Source organism: Syngnathus typhle, linkage group LG9 (genome assembly GCF_033458585.1).
Source record: "Syngnathus typhle isolate RoL2023-S1 ecotype Sweden linkage group LG9, RoL_Styp_1.0, whole genome shotgun sequence".
Lineage (NCBI taxonomy): Eukaryota > Metazoa > Chordata > Actinopteri > Syngnathiformes > Syngnathidae > Syngnathus > Syngnathus typhle.
In genome coordinates this window covers 9,418,850-9,445,898 of record NC_083746.1, presented here as the reverse complement: position 1 = coordinate 9,445,898, position 27,049 = coordinate 9,418,850, and the positions used below count along the sequence as shown (strand labels likewise).

Here is a 27,049-nt window from a genome sequence, read left to right as displayed (position 1 = left end):
TTTCCAGTCTTGACAATGAAGATGCATGACCCTGAACAGGAAAATAAGGAGCACTCAACCAATTCAATTTGAACAAAAAACAAAATGCGATGCTCGTTCAGTTTGTGCAATTGGTTTTGAAGGTTAAAACACGTCATTTGTACATCATGTACCCTCTTTTTTATAAACTGCAGTTTAGCCATCATGAAAGATTTGCTCAGTAGACAATTCTGAGAAAATCCTATATATTGAAATAAATTAAATTAACAGGGAAACATAGGGAAAAAAACCATACAATTTTTAAAAAGTATGGCGACATTTAGGAAGATTTTGCAATGCAGATTGTCTTTTCTTACAGAACTCCTAATTAGCATTAGCATTTAGCAATTATATGCTAACAGACATCCCACCGGCACCCTCGGAGAATCACTCCAGGCACTTCCATTGCAGGAAGAACGACAAAGTTCACAAAATACAATTCTGGAGTCTCAAAAAGTCAGTCGAGACAAGTAATTATTCATAAATTTTGTTTGAGAATGATATGTATAGTATTTCAATTTACAAACTATACTAAGAAATACAAGAGTAGAGCCAATTTACTTTGTAAATAATTGAACAAATAGAAATGAGAGTAAACGTACTTGGCTACTAAAAACTATGTGTATCATTGGACATACACGAAAAACCCATCTAGGTCTTTCCCTCATCTGCTTCTTGCAAAAATTGCTTCTTTTGTATCCAATACGTTTCCATTCACCAGAGCATAATTGTATTGGCTTTAAAGAATTGGAAAAATAATTAGATTGGGCTCTTTTTTTGCTGATCCCCATTTCAAACCTTATTGAGGTCAGATAGGGATTACTGAGCTTGCTGCCGCTTAAAAATCATTGATAACAAACAACAACAAACACACTCAAATGAAATATTGGCTCAAAATAATAATATTCGATGGATTCTCTGGTGGGAGGGGCCAAACCGAGGATGTACGTTATCAATCCACTGTTGGCTCCGCCCCTCCTATGTCAATCTTGAGCATGTCACACCTTTTCGACTAAAATTCAGTTCATAGTTGCACCAAAGTAGAAAATAAATATTTATGGTTGTTAAACTACACAGACTGAACATCCGCCAGACAGAACACCAGACAGGCTGCATTCCTTTGCTTGGCCACACACAAAGAAGGAGAAGATACTCACAGTAGTCACTGTCTGTATTTAACTACTCTTAAGTGAAGTCAAAAGATTTCCAAATATATTATACATGTTTGAAGACAATTGCTGAAAATGTCCAGATTCTGAGAATTATGTTGTAGCCTACTCAATTGTTGATGTTTCGGATTTGTGTAGAGTACATTGTGAAAGCAAACGAGCAGGTGATCGAGCAAGCGTCTGATACGAGAGCATTGCGGTCGTATGGACCATGATTTTCTTAAAAAATATATATATATATTTAAAAAAAATTGTACCCATGTATAATGCGCACTCCAGATTTTAGGACAATAAATTTGTTAAATTTTGCGCATTATACACGGAAAAAAACGGTAGCTAGCGAGCTAGTTGCTTCCTGTAAAGAAATCATTTTAGTTTTTTCCCACATTTTTAAAAAATATTACTTCTGTGCTAATATATTTCTATAATAGTACCTGAGTTAATGATAACTAAAATATGTCTCACTAGTACGTGTTTTTTCAGTTTAAACTTTTTTTTTCCAGGTTGGCGCCACGTTCGCCACAAATCATTCTTGCTTCCGAGAACAACAACTAATTCTCTTAAGGCTTTGAACCTTACCTCTCAGAATTTGAAATAAATACATTTTCAAATAAATCACAGATGAAAAGTATTTGTAAACTAGGAAGAATAGAGACACAGAATAAAGACACCATAATAAACCAAGAGTCGGTTTTGTAAATAATAGTCAAACTTCATCTATGTCTGCAAAGCCACCAATGCTTTCCCAATTGGGGGGTGGTGGTGGGTGGTGGGTGCAGTCCATTCCATTCAGTAGGTTATTGCTGTCAGCTCCACTCCGGCTAATGTTCCAGTAACCGCAGAGGCCAGTACATAGCTGTCATTCCTCTGCTCACTCAAAGCACATTTAGCAACCAACACCTGTTTCCCCCCTGCTCAGTCTCCACAGTAAGCCCTGTCCTCTGTTTGGGCAAGCAAGAATCCACTTCATGACTTTTATGAGACAAATTTGGGGGAGGCTCACTTGTACGAAAAATCCAAAACAGAAAGCAAATACACTTTCCCTCCCACCCGTACAATGAGGTGAGGTACGGCGCTGAGTGTATCGAGCTCAGATCTATCATGGTCTTGTCATGTTGCCAATTAGCTGCCGAGAAATGGCTAGAGTGTTTATAAAGTGCAAGCTACACGGAAACAAATTTATTTAGTCGTTGATTCGTGAAATGCAGTATTTTAAACAAATTGTTATGAGGATCTAAAATACAATTATTCATAGGTCATTTCTATCATTTTATATATTTAAATATTTATTGGCATAGGATTGCATCTCAATAAATTACAATGGCATATAAAAATTAATTCCTTTAAGGAATACATTATGAATATGTAAAACTATTTTTTACAGGTTTAGTAAATAAACAAGAAAATACTTTTCAATTTAGGCTTAATTTCCAAATTTTTTGTGATTATTTTGTAATTTTTCCAATCATCAAAATGACAAAAGCTTTATGAAACATTTGACTCCGTGTGTAGTGGGTATTATGAATTTCACTTTCCATACAATGACTAAAAACTGACGTATATATATATTTTAACAAATTGAGTAGCACCTGTTTATATAGTATTACTTTATATCAGACAAATTAAACAATATAATTGGGAAAAAACAACAACAACATTACACACAGCACTAAGGAATCCCTTGCCAACTGAGCCATGCATCTGCCTGTCAATCATCCAATCAGGCCCAATGTGACCATATACAGTACCTGCTGCTCTCAATTCTGCTCGTAGTGACCATACCACGCATACCAGGGCTGCAGTGGCATTCCCGGACCGTTGACTCAGATGTTTGCTTTTGTTTGCTTTATACTTTGACGCTGTCACTGAGATAATGTTTCCTCTGAGAATAAAAAGGAACTAAAGGACGGTTTTCCCTAGCTGAACGGCGGAATCAAGTTAGCAGGATGCACGTGTGACGACAAAACAAGTTCTGAATGAATCCCATGAGACTGCAACAAGCAAGAAAATAGCAGCAAACTGAGCAATGATGTACAAAACAGTACGATAAGGTTTAAAAGTCTAACTACAAATGCCACTGCGGTTTTCGCCGATTATAAAAACACAAAGTTCTAATTGATAACAGCTATAAGGCAAGGTTGTATTAAAAGCGTATGTTTTCCCACACTACAGGGCCAAAAAAGAAATACAAACCTCAATCCACATAAAAACAATTGGCTGTCAATCTTCGCTAATCGGAAAGCCTGAGAAAAATCCTCTGCCGTCGTGGATTCATTCGTCGAAGGAGGGGGAGATTTTTCATCTTCCATTCAACGACTTCACGTTGGGATTTAGAACATCTCAGTGTGTGTGTGCATGGGGCGGAGAATGTAATCTGAGGGATAACATGAAGCTTAAGCGGCTGATCTGCCAACCTCCCCGGGTTCTGACAGGATGACATCCATCAACTTTACCTAATTGGCAGGTAATTCCTTGCCCCCCCGCCTGCTTTCTACTGTCCCTCCATTGTTATTGTATCAAGCCCCCACGGTCAGAGTCTTTCTCGGCTAGTGTAAGCAGAGAGCCCCTTCATCGGCAGGACGTCTTGTCCAGGCCGAGCGGCTCAGTGGGTTCTGTCACTGTAACCAAGTTGGGAACTTCCTATGTGGTGATGAGCTCACGTGGTGACAGAAGAGAGCCAGCCCCAAATGAGAATGTCCATTCATCATTTGAATAAAACACAAAAGCTTGTTGCATATCCGGGGTAACTCTCAAAAATCAAATAAAAATTGTAATATTGGTCAGAAAAATCTCAATTTAATTTATACCTAGAATTGGTTGTCCCTACTTGACAGTGATTGACAGGTGCTAGCAGAACCATTGGGGAAAAGTCTGACACGAGACATATGTGAGTCCCACCCTCCTGTCACGTCTTCCTTCCCATGAGTCTTTTGTAGAGGAGGTGGAGGTGGCAGGAGCAGTCAGGAGCACGTCAGACCAACAGGAAGAAGCCAACATACTTGGCCCACGAACGGACAGCTTCCTTCTCTTGCTTGCGACATTAGCGCTGTCAACCCCCCTGTGAGTGTGTGTGTGTGTGTGTTGTCAGGTTATCCAGCAAGCAGGGAACTTCCTTTTTTTTTTTGCTCCCACTCCTTTGCAGGTGATTCTCAACAGGGCAGGAAGTCTCACAATTAACAGTATAACAAGACGACTACATGGACAAAAGTATTGGGACAACTGTCCATTAAACAGAAGGTGGAAAACAGGAAGCTTATTTCTTTTTATTCACATGGGAAGACTCTCATATTTTTGTGTGTCTGTATGCTTATTTCTTTGGGGCCTTGTCACCTTGAACAACATTCTTCCTGAATTTTCATTCAGTGCAATACATTAGAGACGTATCGCCCCGATTCAACCGATTCTCAAAGTTACAGTTTAGTACAGAAGCACAGATGTGTTGAGGAGAGTGTGATGAGGAATGTGTGTGTGCGATACAGAAGCTCACCCCTCGCACTACAATAGTGTCTTTGACAAGTGGTTGAAGAGAAGGCTTTGTTTGGTAATACCACACAGTGTTGTGAATGCCCGGCATAGCTGTCATTCCTCTCTCTATGCCCTCCGCCAAGCTGCTGGTTTATCAGGGATTCCTCTCTATTCCATCTGCCTACGCACAACCCAAATGTGTTTGTGTGTGCGTGTGTGTGACTGCATGTGGAAGTGAAGCTCAGACTAAGGAAGATGCAAATGAGCTCAGGAGGAGAAGTGACCCTTTGTTAAATGACATTCTGTGATTCGGCCCGAAAGGTTGCTGCTGCACTACAAAATGATTTCAATCAAGGATTTCATTTTGCTATCTTGTTTTTATTGGAGTCCACTATGTCAAATTTGCCATTTCAAAATGAATGACATTCTCTTTAGTATTGATGATGTATTAAAACAGCCAGGATTTTTTTACAAAAAAGTTTTATACTGTATTTGCACTGCTTGGAATGACCTTCACACAAACTGCAGCAGCACATGTAGACAGACTGTATGAACTATATTAGATCAATCGTATTTCTAATCAATTCAATGGTGAAAGACGATTTTGGTTTTCTGGGTTACAAGTCACGGAACGAATTCAACTCAGATGTATGTATTTCTACCACAGCGATTCTGATTTGAAAATCAAAATGGCCAAATTCACAATTGTAAATGCATGGTTCTGATTTTAGCATAAAATGTCAAATGTCTCTCTGCTGTGGAGGCTCGTTGGACTTCACTGAAGTTTGCAGTACTTTTTTAACCATTCTCTTGTTGAGTTGCCTGGAATGTTTCTGACTGAACTTGGTAAAATGCCACTGTTTTTTTTTTTTTTTTTTTAGTGGGAAGAGACCTTCGACTGTTTTTAACATGCTAATTTAGCCCGACAAGGTCTGGGTTCTAACTTTTGGCTTTATTGATATTCCTCCAAACATTGCACGATGTGACCTTGTGGTCAACTTGCTGGGATAAGGTATTTGCTCGAGCTTGCTAAATTTCCAGAACCAGGAAATGAATGCTTGTCTGTGAGTGTGTAACCGAACTTCCATGCCATTAGCTCTTTGGAATCCAAGTTTTCAGAAGCAAATGTTTCAGAACTTTCCTTTTGACCGCAATTCAAACCTCATGGTGAGCAAATAAGTACTAAGAAATAATTGCACGGTTTACATTGCCACTGTTGCCAAGGAGAATGCTACTTAAAATCGAGTCCCACCCGAACCATGCTAGCCATTAATTTAGAAAAAAAATGTCTGGAATATAACTTGCTGAATCATCTTAAGACATCAATGACCATGCCAATCTTAGCTTTACAATGAATCCCATTAGCAGACTTATTGTCAAGGACGCAATGACCTCTGAGGCCAGTGAGCAGCTGTGGTTGATCCAAACACAATAGAAGAAATCAAACCAAGGAAATTTAATTTAGGAACGATTGGAGAAAACTTACTGAGTCATTCTAATGTCCTTCGATGGGATGTTCTCCAGTTCATACTTTCCATTACTGCTCCTTCTGTCATTTTGTTTATCTCGTACATTGTTCACTTATCTCATATGAAATCTCAGGACACGAATAGAAAAACAACGTCATAAATGCGTCCCTCTTTCTACCTGGCATATACTTCAATGCACTTTCCTCCGCCATCTTATTTTACCTAATCCATAAGTACTACTTATGAATTAGTAGCCATTGGACCTAAAAGTATTAGCTTTTGTCCATTCAGAATTTTACCAGAAGTTGTGTATGTGTGTTGCATTAAAGGCCCAAACAGACTGGACAGACAGTTTACTTCCTAATACAAGCATCTGGCCCGCTGCCTTACACACATTCCATGACTTCCAGACAGTCCCTCAGAAGCGGGAATAAGAAAGGCATTGGAGTTGTTAAAACATGACATTCCCAAAAAAGGGCCGCCGGGCCCGGAGACGACCCAGAAACGTCCCACATGACGCAATCCTGCAGGAATTACAGCACTGCCAGGGTCGAAGAGGAAGGTCCCCCTTCTGATATGGTAGTCTCTACTAGAACTGCCATCTCCTCAGTCCTTCATCATGTCTGTCTCTGGTATCACATGATCCTTGTCCTTTATTGTCTTGTGAACATTGTAAGTCTGTCACAAGGCCAGCGCTGCTAATAAGTGACAGACTATGACACCGTCAAAGCAGGAAGTAGCCCATCAATCAAATACAACCTCTCCATTGTTATTGTAGTTTCATAACTGCTAGCAAGGTTTGAACTTAGCCTAACTTCACAAATGCTTCTCCCTCGCTTGAGTCTTTCCCTCACTGATGTGCATGAGAGAGATTCTCAAACATGGCTATCCATAACTGCAGGTTGTATTTGTCACAAAGCTGTTCAGGTTTACCAAAATGGCGGCGCTAGCAACACTAAGCTAGCATGAGCCCTGTAAATGGCTATGCTGATAGCATGACTTGTTTAACGTGACGATCTTGATCAAGTCACATTTTGTCTGACCTTATATTTGGTTATTTAAGAACTATAAAAAAAAAAAAGCTTGTGTGGAAGCATGGGAGGATTTCTTTTACTCCCCCTCTCAATAAATTCCTCAAATCCCAAAAGCCCTGCAGTGTGTTAAGAGTAAACACTAAAATATTAATGTATCCAATTAAATCTCTACAAGTTAATCTAGTAAAATTAACCCCACAAAGTGTTTTACTGGAGTTATTATGGGGAAGAATCGAGAAATGAATCATGTTCATTGCATGATGAGCAAAACACTACAATGGTCATCGTAAAATCAAGCGTTTATCTCAAATTGTTCTATTTAAGAATAAACTACAATGTTGCACTATTGAATACATTTACATAGGTTTCTTTGAATTTTTGGTGGTATTTTGGCACCAATTTTTATCATCACTGTTGTGTTTCCACTAGTATGACACTTTTGCATTGGTGCTCACGATAGATTTTCATTTTGGTTTCTATATATATTTTTAAAACTTTATTTTATTTTATTTATCTATTTTCTTATTTCATTATTTTTTATTTTATTTTACTGTTTACTTCCCGAGTTTATCACTGCAACGTGTAAAAATAGTCTTTAATATACAAATGTTCCTAAAGAGGTTTCTGTATCTTCTGCAGTCTTCTGAGGCAGCGTAATTGCTCCGGGGTCCCTTTGAAGCCCTTAAAGATGTATTAGCATACATACTGCTGCTCTGTGGCTGCAGAGAGTCATACCATTTGAAAAGCAATCATTTTCTCAGCACTGCTTTACTATTGCCACTGTAATTGCATGTGGTTGTATGTGCATGTTTTTTGTTATCATGAGAGAGAGGATAATTGCTTGCGTATTACAACATAACAGTTTGCTGTTAATTCAATGATGGGACTTGATTGCTTTTGTGTGTTATGTCCCCTGGGCCACATTGTATGCATTTGTCTTTCGTGTCTGGAGGAGCAAGATGATAACTGGCCTGCCACTAAACTGCTTGCTCACACTTGATCACATGCAAACATATGCACGAATTTCCCTAAAAAATATATGCCAACACTTGACCTCAACTTGATCATCATCTGAATTTATAGATTTAAATTTGAGTGAGTCCCACTGTCTAAACAGAATTGTATGAACGCAATTATTATGCACAAGAAAGAAAGAAAGAAAGAAAGAAAGAAAGAAAGAAAGAAAGAAAGAAAGAAAGAAAGAAAGAAAGAAAGAAAGAAAGAAAGAAAGAAAGAAAGAAAGAAAGAAAGGGTACTTGTGGTCCCTAGAGAGAATATCAAGGAAACACTGACACCTTCTGGCAGCTTGCTATAATTACATCACAACTCAACTCGATCCATCCAACCACCAGAAGATGGCGCTAAAAGCGTGCTTTTGTACAGCTTAAGTTGTTGAGTGGCTTTTCAAGACAGTGTTGACATCGGACTGATATCATCCAGCCTTTCAACGGTTCACTGACAAGGCTGAAAAGCCAATCAAAGAGTTTTGTCTTTTTACAATTCTGTAATTTCGGTACAACTGAGCCGTGCTGAGTATTTTTCATTTTGTTTGTACAGGAACACACTTCAAAGCCATACGTCAGGCAGTTCCAATGTTTAAACTTCAAGATAGGAATGTTCTCTTTATCGCTGCACTCACTGACTTAAAACTTTAATGTCTGCTGCTGAAAACCTGTCGACTTCCATCCTGTGTTGTAATGAGAACCTCCTGAAGTTCTTCAGCCAAAATCACGATGATTCAGTATTGCTCCACCGTATGCGGTTTAAAGTCTAAAATCTGTCTAAAAGTCTCAAATTTGATCAGTATAACATCGATGGAGACATAGGGGGGGGGGGGGGGGGTTGTCAAGAGGTACCCGAGAGGGTGCAGAGATTGACAAATGGCAGCTCTCGAGCTCTTTTCCTTTCCATCCGTTCTGAATCGGAGCTGTATCTTTCTGTTCTGATTTATTAGTTCTATTCATCTTTCCAAGGCGAAGCCTACTGGTTACATGTCAGACTGGATTAGTTTTTTCCTGCACTTATATTTGATGCATATCACACTAGGCATATTGTTCCTATTTTGAAGAGTTGTATAACAACCGTAACTGACAGCAGGCACTAGCATGACTTTTGAGAAATGACCATAATATTAAGGATGTGTTCTTTTATGGATCGTCTGCCATGCTGCTGCAGTTAGGAAAAGCTTCAGAGGCCAGCCACCATTAGGCTTGTATGATACTTCTTCTATATGAAGATCTCCCATAAAATCTCTTGGAGAACTTCCAGGAAGGAGCAGGCCATGCTAAAGAGGTCATTGTCCCAATACCATACTCTAAATATCACTATATGCTCCTCCTCCTCAATAAAATAAAATATGAAATATAAAATAAATTAAACTAAAACTGCTTTCTCTCTTTGAGGGCTTCAATGGGCTGTACGTGTTGCTTCTCTGGAAACTGTCACCGGCCAAATTATCGACTTTCACGAGTGCTTGCCAGTGTCTGGTGCGTGTTTCCTAACATAACTGCCAAACTACCCTGCTATGCGTCACCCACACGACTTTATGCACTAATAGTGATTTATGTTTGAGGTTTTTTTTTCTCATCCAAATATTCTGTTAAAAGCTCCCCCTCCACCAGTCTGACTGGTTAAGATCATTAAATTGTTATTTGGTTGTTGGGGTGGGGGGCATTAGCGGTTCCACTTGGACTGAGCCATAAAGTCAAGACAATCAGCAGCTTGACATTGCAGACCACAAAATGTAGATTATTTCCACCAGATGGAGTTGTGCATGCTGCTGAAGTCATGCAATAAGCACGTGGATATTCTCTTAATGTAGCAGACACTAAATGGGGCAGTGAGTGAATGGCGGTTGCGGGGAGGGGAGGGGGGCATCTTAACCTCCTCAAATCCGAGAAAGTCTGATATCATCATTTGGCTGGCAACTTAAAAGCCTCCAGTATACTATCTCACGCTTCATTCCGATCTAATGGGAAAGCTCCCGATACCCTCGCAGAGTTTGTGACTCTTAGCCTACTCTAAGTTGAGGCAATGAAAGTTCAGTTGCTCTGCACGCTGATTCATCATAACAACCTCAGGCAAAACAATTAAATTAATTGCAAAAACATGCTGATTTAAAAGAAAAAAGCATATTTAATATAGACAAGCAATTTTTCAAAATCTGTACTTTTCATTACAAAATATGTTGTTGTGCAGACAGGCTCCAGGCAAAAGGTGCCTCTGCTGAATATGCTGGTTAATGTGTCACATTTAATCAACTCTAAGTAGAAGTCGAGGGAATCAACTCGAAAGTGTGCCAAGTGATTTTGTCTTCATCGTTTCAAAGGGAATAAACCTATATGTGCTGACTCAACAGATTATTATAGGGGCACCAGTTATGATGAACATGGTGCAGACTGGAAAGAGTTTGTTATGGTTGTGGCAAGATTAGCAAGGTAGGGATGCAAATTGCACTGAAAAAAAAAATCTATTGACAAAAAGCAGCTGGTGTACTAATGCAGGGAAAACTCTAAATCTAATCAAAGTTCCAAAAGACCAAAACAACATCAAAACACCAGTATTTAAAAAAAAAAAAGAAAACAGAAGAAAAAAATTAGAACAGTCTGGCACGGACTGAGAGAAACTTGGGAAATAAATACAAGCACCCTGACAAGACAACACAAAACACCTGGACGGGATGCAATGGCTTAGAGGGAGAACAGGTTGTCAAGCACAGGTGGAAACAACAATCCCTAAAGAGCAAGAGAAAACCAGAAAACAAAACCTAAGAAATAAACCCAGACAAAACACAAACTCCGGGGAGTTTTACACTCAACAGAAATTTTATTAGTCACCTGAATAATCTAATGAGATCTCGAAAAAGACAATTAATTTTGATTAATATTTCTGAACTATATTAATGCTTAATTTCATTTGTGTGTTACTGACAACACTCTGTCTTAATAAAAGCATGTTGGTTTTATTCTATTGTACTAATTAACACAATATAATATTATCCAACACCATAACTGCAAATATCTTTTTTTTTTTTATCTTGTTTTCCTGAAAATGTATGGTAGCTGAGCAATTAGAATAAAATTATATATCTAAAACATTAGTCTCCTAGCTTTGCGAGACAATGCAAATTAAAAAAAATGTTGAATGGAGTGTCTAACTAGTCAAGTATCAAACCATTGTTTTGTCATACGTCTTTATTCAAGTAAATATTATGTACAATAATAAGTTATATATACAGTCACACTTTGGTTGTGTGACAATATGGAGTGTCTTTCCGTACGTTGCTACACGGCTGCTGCTACTGAGGTATCCCATCAATCTTCTGCGTCTCTTCAGGACCAATATAAAATAAAGTAAGCTGTTGCCCTGACTCAAAACTTTCACTTTCGTCCAGTCCGACATCCAGCTCAGCAAACAGCACCATAAAAACGTTCAGCCCTGTTTTGAATTAAACTGGATTTCATCAAGGTGGCGTAGCTCTAACAAGGCACTCCATTTAAAAGTTTGAGGTTTGTATTACTGCTGTGGCTAAAGAATACATGCTCGTTTGTACACGTGCGTGGATTTATTTAGCTCGACGGAATTATTGCTAGTCTGAAACTTGTTCTGCTGATTTACTCAACAATACGTGGACGGGCATTCTGTGTCAGGATTGAGCTACAAAACCGAATTAAAACAACAACAAGGCCATTGTGTAACTTTTTTCTTACACCGTTCAACTGTCTGTGTAAACCAGTGGCCAAAATAACTTATCGACTCCGGGGGCGGAGTTAGTCATACCTCTGCTGTGGCTCTGTATTTTTTTTTCAACTTTTCCACTGGACTTTTACTGGTCTTTAAAAGCTTAATTGGGCGGTGGAATTTACGGGCACTTTGCACCCGCTGTATAAACCGCAACACCTTGGACTATTAGGGTCCCTGCGGAGTTACACACCCAATAATCGAGGTAAAAAGGGAAGCAAAAGTTATGAGGGAGGTGGAGGTTGGTTCTGGCAAGGTTGCCGAAGAGGAAGTCGTTGGTGAAAGGACTGATTGTGGAGCTGTGCAAATATACGGAAGACCCCCTCTACTGCTAATTGATTGATAGATTCATATTTGACTATTTTGGATGTGTAGCTTCTTGGTCGACCAATGTTCTTCATGTGACGAGGGAGGGTACAGTCTAATTTCCGGATGCATCCGTTTGTCTTAGACGCTGGCGCAGCGGTGAGAAGACGCCTGACACGGTGACGGGCACGCCAACTGGCTGTGAAAACTGTTAATGCCCCGTCGGCCTCCGACGGCCGCCACTTCGTTGCCTCCCAGAACGTCCGAGCACAACGACTCGACGGCATCCAGCCTCTCGATCTGCACCAGGCGGGTGAGCAGGTCGGGGATGCTGTATCCCGCCGTGCTCACCCGCTCGAAAAGTTGCAAGCCGTCGCTCATGCCGCCGATCTCGTCGCGCTTCAGGCCGAAGCTCTCGGCCAGGTGCCGCCATGTTTTGACCACGGCGGCTTCGCTGCTGTAGGAGGAGCTTAGCATGCGACTGGCTTTCTCCAGGCAATCGAAGGGAAGTTCTGTGGGGCTCAACCCTGAAGGGACAGAAATATCCAAACTATTAGGATTCTTAGTTAAACATAAAGACATTTTTATCTGCGTAACGTACCGTCTGTCACATTGCACACTTTAGTGTACAGATCCAAGATCTTTTTCCTGCGACTCTGCAACATCTGTGTTGTAGAAAAAAAAAAGACACAATGTGATCCAGATGATCTGTTTATAATCATAAATGTATAGTCCATATTTCAAAGATTCACATTCCTACCCCTGGGTTCTTATTGCTGTTGCTGATTGCGGTCACATTGCTGATGTGGTTCGTGCGGTCGGGAGCGGGACTGCTAGCGGCGACGTTGGCGGTCCCGTTGCGGACTGGGTCGGCATCCAGCGCGCCCAGAGTGAGCAGGCAGAGGTCCGGCTTGTTCCCCACATTGTTGAGAGGCGTCAGGTTGTTTGCGTTTGCCAAGCCCTGCTTCTCCGACGTGGCCTCCTCGTCGCTGTCCACGCTGCGGCTCAACAGCTGCTCGTTCTCGGAGGAGGCGTCGTTTTCGCTGCCGCGCGGGAAGTTACATGTTATTCACGTGTGCAACGACATGCAACTTGAGCAACTTCAAAAAAAAAAAAAGCCAATTTGAGAAAAACACCTTAACTACCCCGCCCCCTACTGTTCACCTCTGGGTGTTTACGAGGTGTCGCGTACCTCACACCGTCTGCCAACATCAACAATATTACTGCCGAACAGACTTGTTCTGTAGTGGCTAAATTAGAAACACATGTCGAATCAAATTACGTTTTTTTTTGTTGTATTGTGACACACATGCACCCGGGAGGCCATTTTGAGTCAATTGATTATTTCCAAATGAATGCTTATATATGTGTCAATCAAGTACGTTATAGTTTTCCTTGACCTTAAAATTGGCTATAATGTCACAAAACGAAAATGAATTAGTATTTCATTCCAAACACGTCTCCTACCTTTTCACTTGAGGTGAGACCTGAAGTTTGCCAAACTCATCTTTTTCAGAATAGATCACAACCTTGTCTGAAAGAGAAGACATTTTTCTGAAATAATGCACACTTGAGTTCGTTGAATACTAAAGAAATCAGCAGTCTCTCTGATAATTTATTGTCACAGACCATACACCACTTAAGAGTGGTGGTCTATAAAAACCACCGTAATTACAGTGACTCTTATGTGAATCCCAATCCTGGCTGCAAGCGTTGCAATTGGAGGCTTTGTGGTTTCATATTAGTTGCTGGGGTGGCCTTTTTAACGTGGCTAATAAAAGCTAGCATGGGTGTGAGACTTGGTGTTATCGGAAGGCTGAAGATTCTATCTGTTACCATACAGGCGGTAAAAAGTGTGTGTGTGTGTGTGTAAACACCCATGACTTTCATCTCACAGCTTTATTATCTTAGTCCATATACGTGACAGCTACAGCTTGAAGCTACGGCGTCTCGCCCGTGTCGATACGATATTACCCCGTCTTTAAGCACCCACATGTTTTGTTGTGAATCATACTAAATTGCCTTCATTTAAGCTATTATATTATTAAGTCTATGAATTACAGTGCTTTTAAGTCATTATATTAATAAGTCTATTTTTAATCAGCCCTGTTCGACCACAGTCTTTTGAGGAACGCTTAACCGGCACATGAAGGAGAACAGAGCATCATTGTCAGCAGAAATGGCGCCTTAAGGGATGCATGACTTTATCTGGGCAGGTTCCACATTCCACCAGGATGTATTCATCACGCTGTAGCCCACACACACCCGCATACACACACACTCAGACTTGCACGGCTAACAAACGGAATGTTTTACCATGAAAGCCAACGTTCTTTAAGCGCACATGTTGAACTGACTTGAAATTTGATGTTGAAATGTGTAGTATAAGATATGTATGTGCGTATAAAAGTTCCCCCCAGTGTGGAACACAATCCATTTAAACAGTTGGAGCCATAAAAATAAACTATATTCAAATTTTAAGACACAAATAATAATAATAATAACAATCACAATAATAATAATCATGATCAAAATCATAATCATGATAATAATGTTAATAATAATAATACGTTTAGAATAACCCATCATTAGCTGTGTTTGATTGCAAAAGCTTTTTTTGCAGGCCTGTGTGCGAATCTCATTTACCGTCACGGAAGCGAAGGTGGGAATTCTTATTTTAGTTATAGTGTATAGTATATTATAGTGATTATAGTCTGTCTTGCAGCAATCAGGATGCTGCTTGCACTGTCATTTGATTCAATTGGAACAGCGATTGTTGTGTGTTTTGCAAGCTATTCTTTTTAAAAACATGGTTTCACATGTGAATAAAGTTTACAGAAATTTTGAACACTGTTGTTCGCTTATATTTTCAATTCCTACCAGGGATGTCTTTCTTGTCCTCTTGTTTATTGGTCGGAGTGTCAACTGATTTCACTTGGCCATGACAGCATGCTGCAAAGAGATAAACGTGAAACGGGTCACAACCTACATGCTTATTTGTGTGTGTTTGTTTTACACATGCTCACCTTGGCTGTTTGGCTTGGCCTTCAGAATGTAAAACATGATGATAAGAACAATAGCGATGGCCATGACGAAGATGGTTGACATGGCGATAATGAGAGCCGTCGCTAGGTGACCTTGTCCTGTTGGATCTGAGACAATGAAGACAAAATACAGTCATGCTTTTCTGTGTGTATTTGTGTATGTGTGTGTTTGTGTGTACCTTTTTGAAGATGAGGGAACACGGTGGTGCTGCCAGGATCCGATTGAGGTTTTTGCACTGGCACATTGTTCTGCATACCTGTGACACAAATCCCAAAACGGCACTAAATGTGTTATTCCACAAAAAAATTCCCGATGATTTTTAATGTAACATAATGATCTAAAATTAACACGGCACAAAAATGTGTAATGCAAGTGCTAACATGCTAATCATCTTTCTTAAACTCCCTGACGTTTTAATTGCGCAAACGCGTACACGACGCTAATTTGCAGATACAAGACAAGTATGTGCGTGTTTTAGGGGTGGGAAGAATAATCAATTCTTTCATGTTTTTCCGACGGTGTTTCTAATATTTTGACTTATTTATGTATGTGCAGTCATGATACAAATTGGGTTTACATTAACTAAAAATACAAAAAACAACGGCTAAAGGTAGATTTTGGTTCTTACATTCTTTGGTGTTAGGTGGCGCGTTCTGGCAGGAGTGACAAACCATCCCATAGAGATTTCTGGGTCTGTTCTCCAGCATATAATACCTGCATGAAATACAAAACACACTGTCAGGAGATGTAAAATCAGCTTTGAAAGACGATCTCTTAAGAAGAAAGTAAAGGAGCGGTTTGGAATATTTTTTGGGAGACAAAGTACAATATATTAAAAAAAAGACCTGTCAGATGATGAAATTTAGCCTGCAGGCACTAAACTTGGCTCGCTACAAGTTTGAGTTGAAAATGAAGATAAGGAGACAACAAGGAGTATGTGAATGACTGAAAGCATTAGTTATATGTTTAAATGGGATTGTATTGAACGTAAAAAGGATAAGTTTGAAATGATTGCTTATAAGGAATGAAGCGCTAGACCTCAAAATTTATGGTAAATATTTGAACAATGGAATGCAGTATAAGAGCACAATCCGGGATCACATTAGAGAGAGAAACAATGCATATAACTCGATTTTTCCAATAAACATATCTAAAATCAGTTTTTTGTCTTTCCATGGTGCTCTCATATTCGTTTTATTTTGAAAAAAGTTGCAAAAGCTTGCATCACATTCTCTTTTGTGTTTGTGTATCAGTGTGTTGTTTTACCCTGGCAAACAGGGGCCGCACTCCGCATCGCTGTCTGACGTTCCCACCGTGCGCACTGTGGCTTTGTAGAGGGCGTCGCAGTCTTTATGTCGTCTGCAGATCTCATATTTGCCTTTGGAGTACTTCCCATGAGGACACGGTACACAGGAGAAGTCTTCATCCTTCACGCCGTAGCCGCACGTCTACAAATATAATATAATATAATATAATATAATATAATATAATATAATATAATATAATATAATATAATATAATATAATATAATATAATATAATATAATATAATATAATATAATATAATATAATATAATATAATATAATATAATATAATATAATATAATATAATATAATATAATATAATATAATATAATATAATATAATATAATATAATAACTATTAGCAAATAGTGACAATTTGCTTAATTTTTGGGGGGAAATAGGGTATACAGATATTTATTTATTTATTTATTTATTTATTTATTTATTTATTTGTTTATTCGTTTATTTATTTATTTATTTATTTATTTATTTATTTATTTATTTATTTATTTATTTATTTATTTTTATTTTACTTTGGTGCCATCTTATAAATTGGAACATTTTTAACTCAAGGTACCGCTGTACAGTTTGCTCGGATCTGTCATGTCTCGTACTTGATCATGTCACTAGCCTGAGGCTAGTGGGGATCAACTCTTGGAGGAAACTCATGAGGCTCCCCTCCTCGTTGACCTTCGTGCGTCATACATAAAACAGTGTCGGGCCTACGGCACAAACCTGTCACTTACTGAGTGCTTTATTTTTTTTAAGGTGATATACTCTAAAACACGTGCATGATTAACAATAATATTTTTTTTGGTTTTGGTTTAGTCTTCTGCTTGTATTGAATCTACTCCAGATATACCAAATGTTATGCCTCTTGAGCAACACAAACAATATAACCTGCTGCATTTATCAAAGTCTGGATGAAAAAAATTAAAAGCGAGGGACTTGAACGTCTTCATCTTCGTGTGATGCCTGTGCAGACACTCTGAAGTCAGCGTGAGGATGCACCCTGCGGTAACACCGTGACTGAACACACACTTGAGAGCATGAATTAGAGGCTCCGTGGGGATCAGACAGGCGGGCGAAAGTGCAACGGCGACGCTTGACTGATTGATCCTCGGTTCTTTCTAATCTGGCTGTCTTCGGTTGAAAACTGACTGCATTAGTCTCGGTGAGAATCGGGATCGGGCCGACATGCTCATTGGGGAAAGGAGAAATTAGTACAGTGAAAACAGTGTGCTTAGTGGATTAAGGCGCTAAACGAGGAAGGAAGTTAATAATAGTAATTAATTCTGCTTCAAAAGGAAGGATGTTGTTGTCTCCCAAGAGTCGAACAATTTTGTGAGAGCTGACATGGCAAGCTTTTTTTTTTTTGCTTTGTTTTCTTTGGCCTTTGTGGACTGACAGACAGACCTTGACACATACCTTGCCCATCAATGTCACTAAAAGCGATTACAAGAACTGTTAATTTGAATTAAGCCGCTTTTCACCGAGTAGGACAGCGCAAATGCGTGCCAACATGGTGGGTGGTCTCACATTTCTTCCAAGACATGTCACATGAAACGAGATGGAAAAAATGTGCGTATCAAATTATTTTTTGATGACTCCATTTTGAAGTGGGATGATGTTTACGCACTAGTCATATATTTTCAAATATCTCACCATATGCGGCTCCTGTCCTGGCTGGCACTGAGGGCATGCCTGGCAGCTGTGGCTGGTCTGGTTTAAGAACTCGTACTCGCCACAGCTGGAATACTCTGCACTTGCAAGCATACAACACACCTACAGACACACAAATGAGATTAGAAATTAGGGACGTTTGGATGCCGGTCATACCAATACACATGATATGGCAGAAATTACAATACCCGAGTCCCCAAACTTGCGAAAATATATATGGTGTCCTTCAACCAGATTTTATCCTCTTACAAAAATGTGTAGCATATGCTAATGATTAGTAGAATGTAACTTGGCGTCACAAAAACTCTGGTACTCATCCAACCCGTTTTATGCCCATCCTTTGTGTGCAGAATAATTTCATCTGGTTACACAGAAGTATTAGCAAACTGTGATATGTTGTAAAACATAATTGTGGTTTTGTTCCCAGAGAGCAGATGTGAATAAATGCGAATGAGTTTCCTTGAGGATTTTTATAACTCCTCGCACACTGAGAGTTTTGGGAAAGCACACAGATTCTATGACCAATATAATATTTTACTTTACATAAGCACTGTTGTTGAATAAAGTGACAAAATTGACGTAGAAAGTCAAATAAATGCATAACACGTACTAAAATTGAGGACACCAAGATGGATTTTGTCCTTCCTCTCTTCTGCAGCATGTCTGCGCTCAATTCCTGGAAGACATTTTGAAAAAAAAAAATCGTAAATATATAAATGCAAACATTGCAACATCCTTCTCGCTTTGGGTGAGTTTATGCGGTGGGGGACGCAGTGTGTGGCCCAGATGATTTGAGTGAAGCGCAACTATAACATCATTGCCAATAAACATGTAATGATAGTAGCAAAACAGCCCATGGCGCTGCTCCGGCTCATATTTGCTAGCACGTGTCACCGTTGGCTAACCTTTGCTCCAAACCTTTTTTGTTTGTCCGTCGTTTACACACAATTAATAACTAGGCTGAAAATAATATTTATAGTGGGGTTGCTTTGTCATACACTTTTGACCCGACAGGTCAAAACATGATTCATGCTACCGTGAGGAAAACGTAAACGTGCTTCAAAACATAAAAGGCAACTATACAAAGCCGTGTTGATCAAAAAGAGTTTTTCTCAGGAGTTGTAAATAAATCACATTCTCTTTGACTTTTCACATTTTTCAAACCTTGCTGTGTATTTATCATCATTTTCCCAAACACGCATTTCCTATCTAGCTAACAACAACTTCCCCTTTATATTGGAATTAGTAACACAAAGCCCAAAAAACACGCTAATGCCTTTATATAACATCTTCTCTGGTTAAAACATTCTATTCCTTCGGGCATCGCATCAGTACACATCCAAAATGCCTTCTTATCAAGGTTAAAACAAACAAAGTTTGAATAGTGGCGTCTGTCTGACAAGCCACATGTTGCGCATATGTGCAGTAGCTAGCAAAGTGGCGCCTTCATGACAGCAAGACTAAATGCACTGCATTATTTAAGCGCTGTTTCTTCTTTAATAGGGCTCAGCGTGTTATGATAATGCTTCTAATTCAACCATTCGCCGCACTTGGACGACAAGACCGCAACAGCCAACTTCGACTCTTGACGCATGAACACAAAACTAAGACTTTGCCTTCCATTAGCCTCAAGGCTAGATAGATTTCACTTGGTGAAGAAAACCTTCTTAACCTCAATGATGGCTAATTCCCCTTAGCCGCTGGGCTTGATCTTGTGTAATCACTGCCTACCCACACACATTTATACATACACATGCATACAATATATAACCCATAAATTGGTCTTTGAGGACAGTCGTTGCGGTCAGGCCACAACCGGTATGGCTGCTTGTGTGTGTTGCTGATGAGATAAAAGGCTGGATAGCAGGAAATGAAGAACTGCCAAATGTATATGAAGACCCTCAAGGCAAACCATTGACTTAATCTAACACACACACACATGCAGTAAGAGCAATGCGTTTGAAGACTCTGTGTCTTTTGACAAGCCTTACTACTTCTTTCAACCCCCCCTCAAATCTTATCTTTGTGTGTCGAGGCAGGTCTGGGATGAAAGTCAGGCCCCGAGGGTTATTCATCTTCTAACGATCGGATAATCTTTTCTAAGTATCTCCTCTGTTTTTTTTTTTGTGTTTTTTTGGTGTGTCATTACCAGGTAGTCTTGGCAGAATTTTGTGGGCCCCAGTCAAATTTAGGTGGTGTGAAAGGTGAAGTTGAATGTGTCGGCCTAAAGTGCTGGGTAAAGCATGAAATTTGATTAAAAAATTGTGGCTGTTTAATATTAATATTTAATATTTAATATAACTTGCCATTGTTTATTAATACCCAGAAAGGTTTGTTTTTGTGACTATTTTGGGAAAAGAAACATTCTAGCCCTGATGAGTTAAGTAATTGAATTTGGTGAAAGTCTTCTTTTTCAAGACAAAAGCATGACTCTGGGTTTAAGATCCTTAGGCTTTTTCACTCTCAGCGTGCAGGTTATGCATGACACATGAACCTCTCTAAAACTAGAACAAAGTTTGGTTTTGATCTCCAGATTTCCTATGACAACTCAATTTACAGCACATGGAAAATAAATTTGGACCTCCTGTCTCCTATTGAAATTGTTTTCCTTTGTCATTTTTTTGCTTTTTTCATGTCATGCATCCATGAAGTAGCCTTACATGACACTTTCTCTTGAAACGATAATCACAGTAAGTTTGGTTGCGATGATGACCGATGATGACTCGTCAATGATTACCAGATTGGCAAAATCAGGAACCTGCCAGCCACTTTTGTCCTTCAAACTGCTGCTTTGAGCATAAATCAGTTCTCCATATCTGCCACAGAGTTGTGTTGCCAGAAAACAGACAATTAACTTAATTTCTCAAAACCATGACTCAACCCCATCAAATTTAATTATATTTTATGATTTTTTTTCCCCCTGTCAAATAACAAACACATGCTGTAAATCAAGTATTCCGCCTTTGGAGCCTTGACATAAAAATAAAAAGTTATTGTGACTTAACATAATTTGATGAGTTTCTCCATCCATTGTCAATCATTTCCAGATTTTTTTTTTCTCATCATAGTTCCAACTTTCCTCATCACTGTGCCTTAACATCTGCGCAACATGTGCTCGAATTAACGTCACTCAATCTTGTGCGCAATCTTTTTACAGCAGAGAATAAATCAACGATATAAATCGACTTTACGTTTAGTGGCCTGAGAAGAGAGACAACTGATTCCGTTTACTTGAATTGACTTCTTTGCTCTACAATGTAGAGTCTACATATAGTCAACAATGATGATGAACGGTGATTCAGTTGAATAAAATCCAAGTTACTAGATTTTCATTAGCCGCCCATGAGCTGCTGGCATTTTGTCTCCAGCGTGGGGGAGGCAGCTCAACAGAGTAAATAAAAGGCTGTCACTCAAAACGCCAAATGCTTTCACCTTTGGACCCAAAGTGGGTTTTAACAACTGGGTCATTGTAGGTAATGATTGTCATTATAATCGAGTTTATTTTATGGTCGGGTATGATTATAGGAATTGGAAGCATATTCCGACCGAGAAGCTTCATTTTTTTTTTCTTTGGCGACAGAATTGTATTTCGAGTACTTTCATTTTTCTTCTGACACAACAACGTTTCTCTACAGAGAAAGACCAGAGAAGTCTGAACGAGGCCCAACACAGCTCATTAGCGACATCATCAACGTCGTGGAAATAAACACAAGTGAAGTGATTTCCAACTTTGCGTGAAGAAGAAAATGTCAAACGACAGCTGGACCTCGTTTACTTGCAAAATATCGCTTTACACACATGCCACTGAAAAATTATGTTTGGACATTAACGTGCTGCACAATTAGGACGGCTCAAAGGTTCGAGGTCGATTGAAATAATGCGGAACGCTGATTGATCTCTGATTGGTTTGTTGAAGCAATTGTTCCTTACAGGCCATATTTCAAAACGGTCATAAAATGTATCACTTTTCATATTGAAAAAAAAAATAAGGCACTGGGTCATAACATAACATAACATAACATAACATAACATAACATAACATAACATAACATAACATAACATAACATAACATAACATAACATAACATAACATAACATAACATAACATAACATAACATAACATAACATAACATAACATAACATAACATAACGATGCAGCATAACTGTCACACACAAGAACATGAACGCGATTAAAATAAGATGGAAAATTTGTTTCGGAAAATTCGACCTATGACGTGTATTGCCGTCATTGGTTGTGAATGAGTTGATAATTTTTTCGCAAGAGTGCTTACTTTTACTTGAGCCATGTTATTCTCCAGTATCCGTATTCTTACTTGAGTACATTTTGTGTCTACTCGACCCACCTCTGCGTAAATAACGCCATCTCATCTCTGTGATGTGTGTATAATGTATGCATGTGTGTATGCATTTCCTCATCTCTCTTCATCTTTTGATTGGTTTAATTACAGACTAAGTGGCAGCTTCCCACTCGCTTGCAGAGTAAAAACAAACACATAAAAAGAAGCCACACACACATACACACAGTCAAAAGTCTTTCCTCTTTGATGGTTTGCCTGCTGGTGATGTCTTTCATCGCCTCCTCTTCCTAATACCTTGTTTGGCTCTTTTTTCGACTGGCTGAGCCACAATGTCTCCATCTTGTCCCTCTGACTTGTTTATTTTGTCGTGGCTCTAAAGGGAAAGCTTCATCTGCAGCCTGGAATGTATTTGTATTCATTATTGGACCGTGCAGCTAAGGCATTTTTTGTCTGTCTAAAAAAAAAAAATAAAATTGGATCATTTAAGAATGCATGAGGCACACTTCCTCACAGATCTTGCGTCTGAAGTAAGTGGGTGGATTTATTGAGAGGCGCTGACAAGAATACCTGACGTAGATTATGAATGACCTTCTAGTCAAGAGTAAACAAGTTTCTTTGACAGATCCGAGCACTATGAGAGCCTTCCCTGCGGTTGCATAAATGCGATACATGATGACATGATGGATGGAAGCGTTTGGGGGGTCAGGGAATTCCTCCAAACTCAAATCATAGGAAATCATCATCGGAAAGTTTCATGCCAACAGCTGGCAATGGTTTGCCTTCCTTCTTCTCACCTAATGTTGCTTTCTCTCCTGGGACAAAAGGAGTAAAAAAAAAAAAAAAAAAGCATACTCATCTAAGTTGCAAGGCTACATACGAATCGGATGAGTAAAGCAACATGGTTCACGGGTGACTTCACTCTCGCCAATTGCCTTCAATAAATCATCCCACGCTTGAGGCTCCGCAGCTGCGGTCAACCCACTCCAAGAATTGTGCCAATAATCTGGTGGCTCCTTTGCAACATGTCACTGTTTTGTTTTTTTCTCAGGCGGAATGGGTCTGTATTTTATTTATCGGTGTAATTAGATGAGAACTAACCAATTTGAGCAAACGTAATGCAGGAGTGCATCATGGCCTCATAATTTTCTACAGATCCGTGCAGTATTTTTCAATCGGCAAGGACGTGAATACCAAAGCACTACTTTTACTAAGAATCTTTTTTGGAAGTGGCGTGACATCTTTGTGATGTCTTCATTATTACACAAGTTTGTTTTGCATTAGAATTTCCAATCACGTCATCAGTCACAATCTGTTGTTTGACTTTAAAATATAAAAAATAAAAAATTAATAAATAAAAAAATATAAAATATATAAATAAATTATATATATATATATATATATATATATATATATATATATATATATATATATATATATATATATAAAAAAATAAATATATATATAAAAAATATAAAGAATATATATATAATGAATAAATGGGCCCCTGGAGCTCCATAAATTTCACTGTGCTTATGCGTTTTGGATGTGAAACAAATCTGACATTTGTACATAAATCACCTCGCTACTACAGGGAAACACACGGATCCACTCAACAGGGTTGATATGGATTTAGTGTAAAGCAACATGGTGCTGAAATGGCTAAACTAGATTCCATCCAGACTTTTTTTTCTCGCTCTCTCTCACTCCACCTTCAATCCTCAAAAGATATCTTTACATCTTTTGAAGATTACATCCCCGTCCTCTTGAGGCTTCCTCTACCTGTGAACATGAAAGTCTTGACGGCAAGAGGGACGGCTTTGGGGTCTTGTGGAGGTATGAAGAAGTGTGTGTGTGTGTTGAGACAGATAGATTTCCACCTCCAGCAGCTGCAGTTCAAAGTCAGCCAGCAGACTTCAGAAGCTCGGCAGGACCCGGCTTGTCCCCAACCGGGCCGAACTGCCGAGCTGCCTGTCTGCGGGCAGGACTTCCCCTGAGGGCCCCGGGACAGTCAGGCGGCACCATGAAAACAATTATGCAGACAGGCGGAAGGTGTGCTTGCTCACAACCTCACACGTAGCCCCCCCCCCCAAAAAAAAAATCCTTTAAGCACTCTCCCATGGGATGGTGTTACTAAATTAATTAGGAAATAAGTCCACTCACAACAAGATAAAGACGACCTTCTTACAAAGCAGAACAGAACAGATGATGAAGCACAGTAAATTGTTTGTAACCTTAGGCTGAAATCTTTGTACCAACACGCAGCTTTCATGCATTCAGTCTGTTTGAGGATGTGCCTGTCATGCATGCTAATAAAGCAAACTTTGCACAACGTGAAGCACTTGGCAGGCAAACTTTACATCTGCATTACACGTGCTTGGCTAGCGTTGGCCCACCAGTCAAATACAACAATGTTATCTCAGTGATGGAGCGATTTGCTAATCAAAACTAAACATACAAACGTGACAAGGATTTATTTGGATTCAAGTAAAAATGAAAGCCAAGTAATGAATGAGGACTGCTTAGGATTTTCCCCCAAATCTTGTAGAAATCTGTCCAAGCATTCCACAGCTGCTTTGAGGTCTTACCTGTGATGATCTTCAGAGGTAAGTGGAAGGCACACCAGTGGATGTTGCTCTTCAGCTGGCAGTCCTGGTCCACCTTGAGCAGGATCAACCTGGAATTAGCATCACTGACGGCCTGACTGACTATGAAGGTCTCAGTCCACACAAGTGAACATGACTCTCCGCATCCACTTTTTACGTGTCTGCAGGCTCCTCCTTAATGGGGAAAAGTGAAAAGTTTCTCCGCCCTGTGACGGATGAGAGCAGGTAAACTCCTGGCATGGAAGGAGGGTGGATGCAGGTCCTGACTCGACTGTGCCCTCTAGCGTCCATAAATAGTTAGTAGCAGTAAAAAAAAAAAAAAAAAAAAAAACTGCCCCCCATACTAATTTTACCACTTTCTGCTCCTCCAGTTCAGGTTTCAACATGAAGCTTGGATTTCTTAATAATAATGAGATTTAAATTGATGACTTGTATTTGAGTGCTAGCATCACACTATTAAATGTTGCGCTTTTTACAATATAAATAATTATTTTAAAAAAAAAATGCTGATTAAGATTCATTGTATGTTCCCTTAGTGGTAAGGGTAAGAAAAAAATATTTAGAAAAAAACTGAAAAATACCCAAAAGTCAGTAATCTGGTCTGGGATTCAAGTATATTTTTGGGGGGAGGCTCAGTGCCCCCGCAGCCCCCCCATCTAGCTCCGCCACGGTCTAAGACATCGCCACTGTTTTTAGTATACACAGATAAAGAAAAAAATGCCTCGTCATCATTTTATGTCTATCGCTGGATCTTTCTGCACAAGACTCAATGCATAGACACTCGTGGGTGATGTTGGTTGTCTGAAAAAGACCGAAGCCCGGTCTTGATCTCCCTTCCTTCCTTCCTCTCTGCCGCTGCTGTCTTCCCTGCCACAGGAAGGATGAGATAAAAGCTTCTTTGAAAACTCAGGGTCCTCTAATTACTTTACGCTTCCCCCATTCCTTGTGTTTCTCTCTGACCACAGTCTTGTCTCCTCACTTCTTATCTTTACCCATTGGTGGTCATTCACTCTTTCAATCAGCATCCCTCACTTACTAACCTATTAGAAGCTTCTTTCTTTTTCACATCCTTTTTCAACATGTTATTTATGTTGAGTCAGGGGCTTTTGCTGTAGAGAGAAAAAAAAGAGGAGAGCGGAAGAGATTAGATTACATAAATACAGGATGAGGATATGATAAACAACAAGAGTAATGTGACAACAAATGTACGCTACACCGCCACAAATCCTGATTCAGTATGACGGGTTGGCGTAAGAAATAAATGAGCCAGAGTGAAGCACAATAAGATAATATATGAAAAGATGAGGGATGCTTAAACGGCATTTTAATCTATAATGAAGCAACATTAAAAATAATGAAGCTACAAATTGATGATATGAAAACATGTCGGCAAAAGGAGTAAAATAAAAAAGTCTCCATCTTTCCGTGCCTCATCTATGGGGCAAGTATTTTCTATATTCTTAGCCAAGACTTTAAAAAAAAAAGAAAAAAATCTCCAAACTTGCTTTGACCTCTTAGCACTCCCGTCAGCCAATACTCATTTTCACACATTTAATAACAAGTCCATTACAAAGACGGGGTAAAAAAAAAAAAAAAGACCCGGTTTCCATGGTAACTGCTGCATCAGCTAACCTATTTTTGCATGAGCCAAGGCCACTGGCTGATGAGGGGACAAAGATACAAGTACACACGTGTAGCTTACCATGAAAACAATATGTGACATAAAAGCACAATAAATTGTTGCTTATCTCAGAATGGAGGGAAAAACAGACTTTGCTTAAGTCAGGTGAGGATAACAATTTTCAGACTTTAGGTTGTTTGCAAATTCAACCTTTTTACGACTTCACGACCGTAGCTATGTTAGCCTCCTTAACAGACAATTTAATTGCCTTGGTT

At 39.3% G+C, this 27,049-nt stretch overlaps 1 protein-coding gene across 1 annotated transcript; it reads right to left on the bottom strand.

Moving 5' to 3' along the window:
• Positions 1-10,267: 10,267 nt before the first annotated feature.
• On the bottom strand, positions 10,268-25,315 carry edar (ectodysplasin A receptor). Its single transcript, XM_061287303.1, has 12 exons — positions 25,136-25,315; positions 18,843-18,908; positions 18,215-18,334; positions 16,513-16,694; positions 15,875-15,960; positions 15,425-15,502; positions 15,228-15,353; positions 15,082-15,153; positions 13,669-13,735; positions 12,962-13,244; positions 12,803-12,866; positions 10,268-12,728 (listed from the first exon to the last, which is right to left on the bottom strand). The coding sequence occupies exons 2-12, from the start codon at positions 18,891-18,893 to the stop codon at positions 12,343-12,345; spliced, it is 1,515 nt and encodes a 504-aa protein (XP_061143287.1). The 5' UTR covers positions 18,894-18,908; positions 25,136-25,315; the 3' UTR covers positions 10,268-12,342.
• Between the last annotated feature and the right edge of the window lie 1,734 nt (positions 25,316-27,049).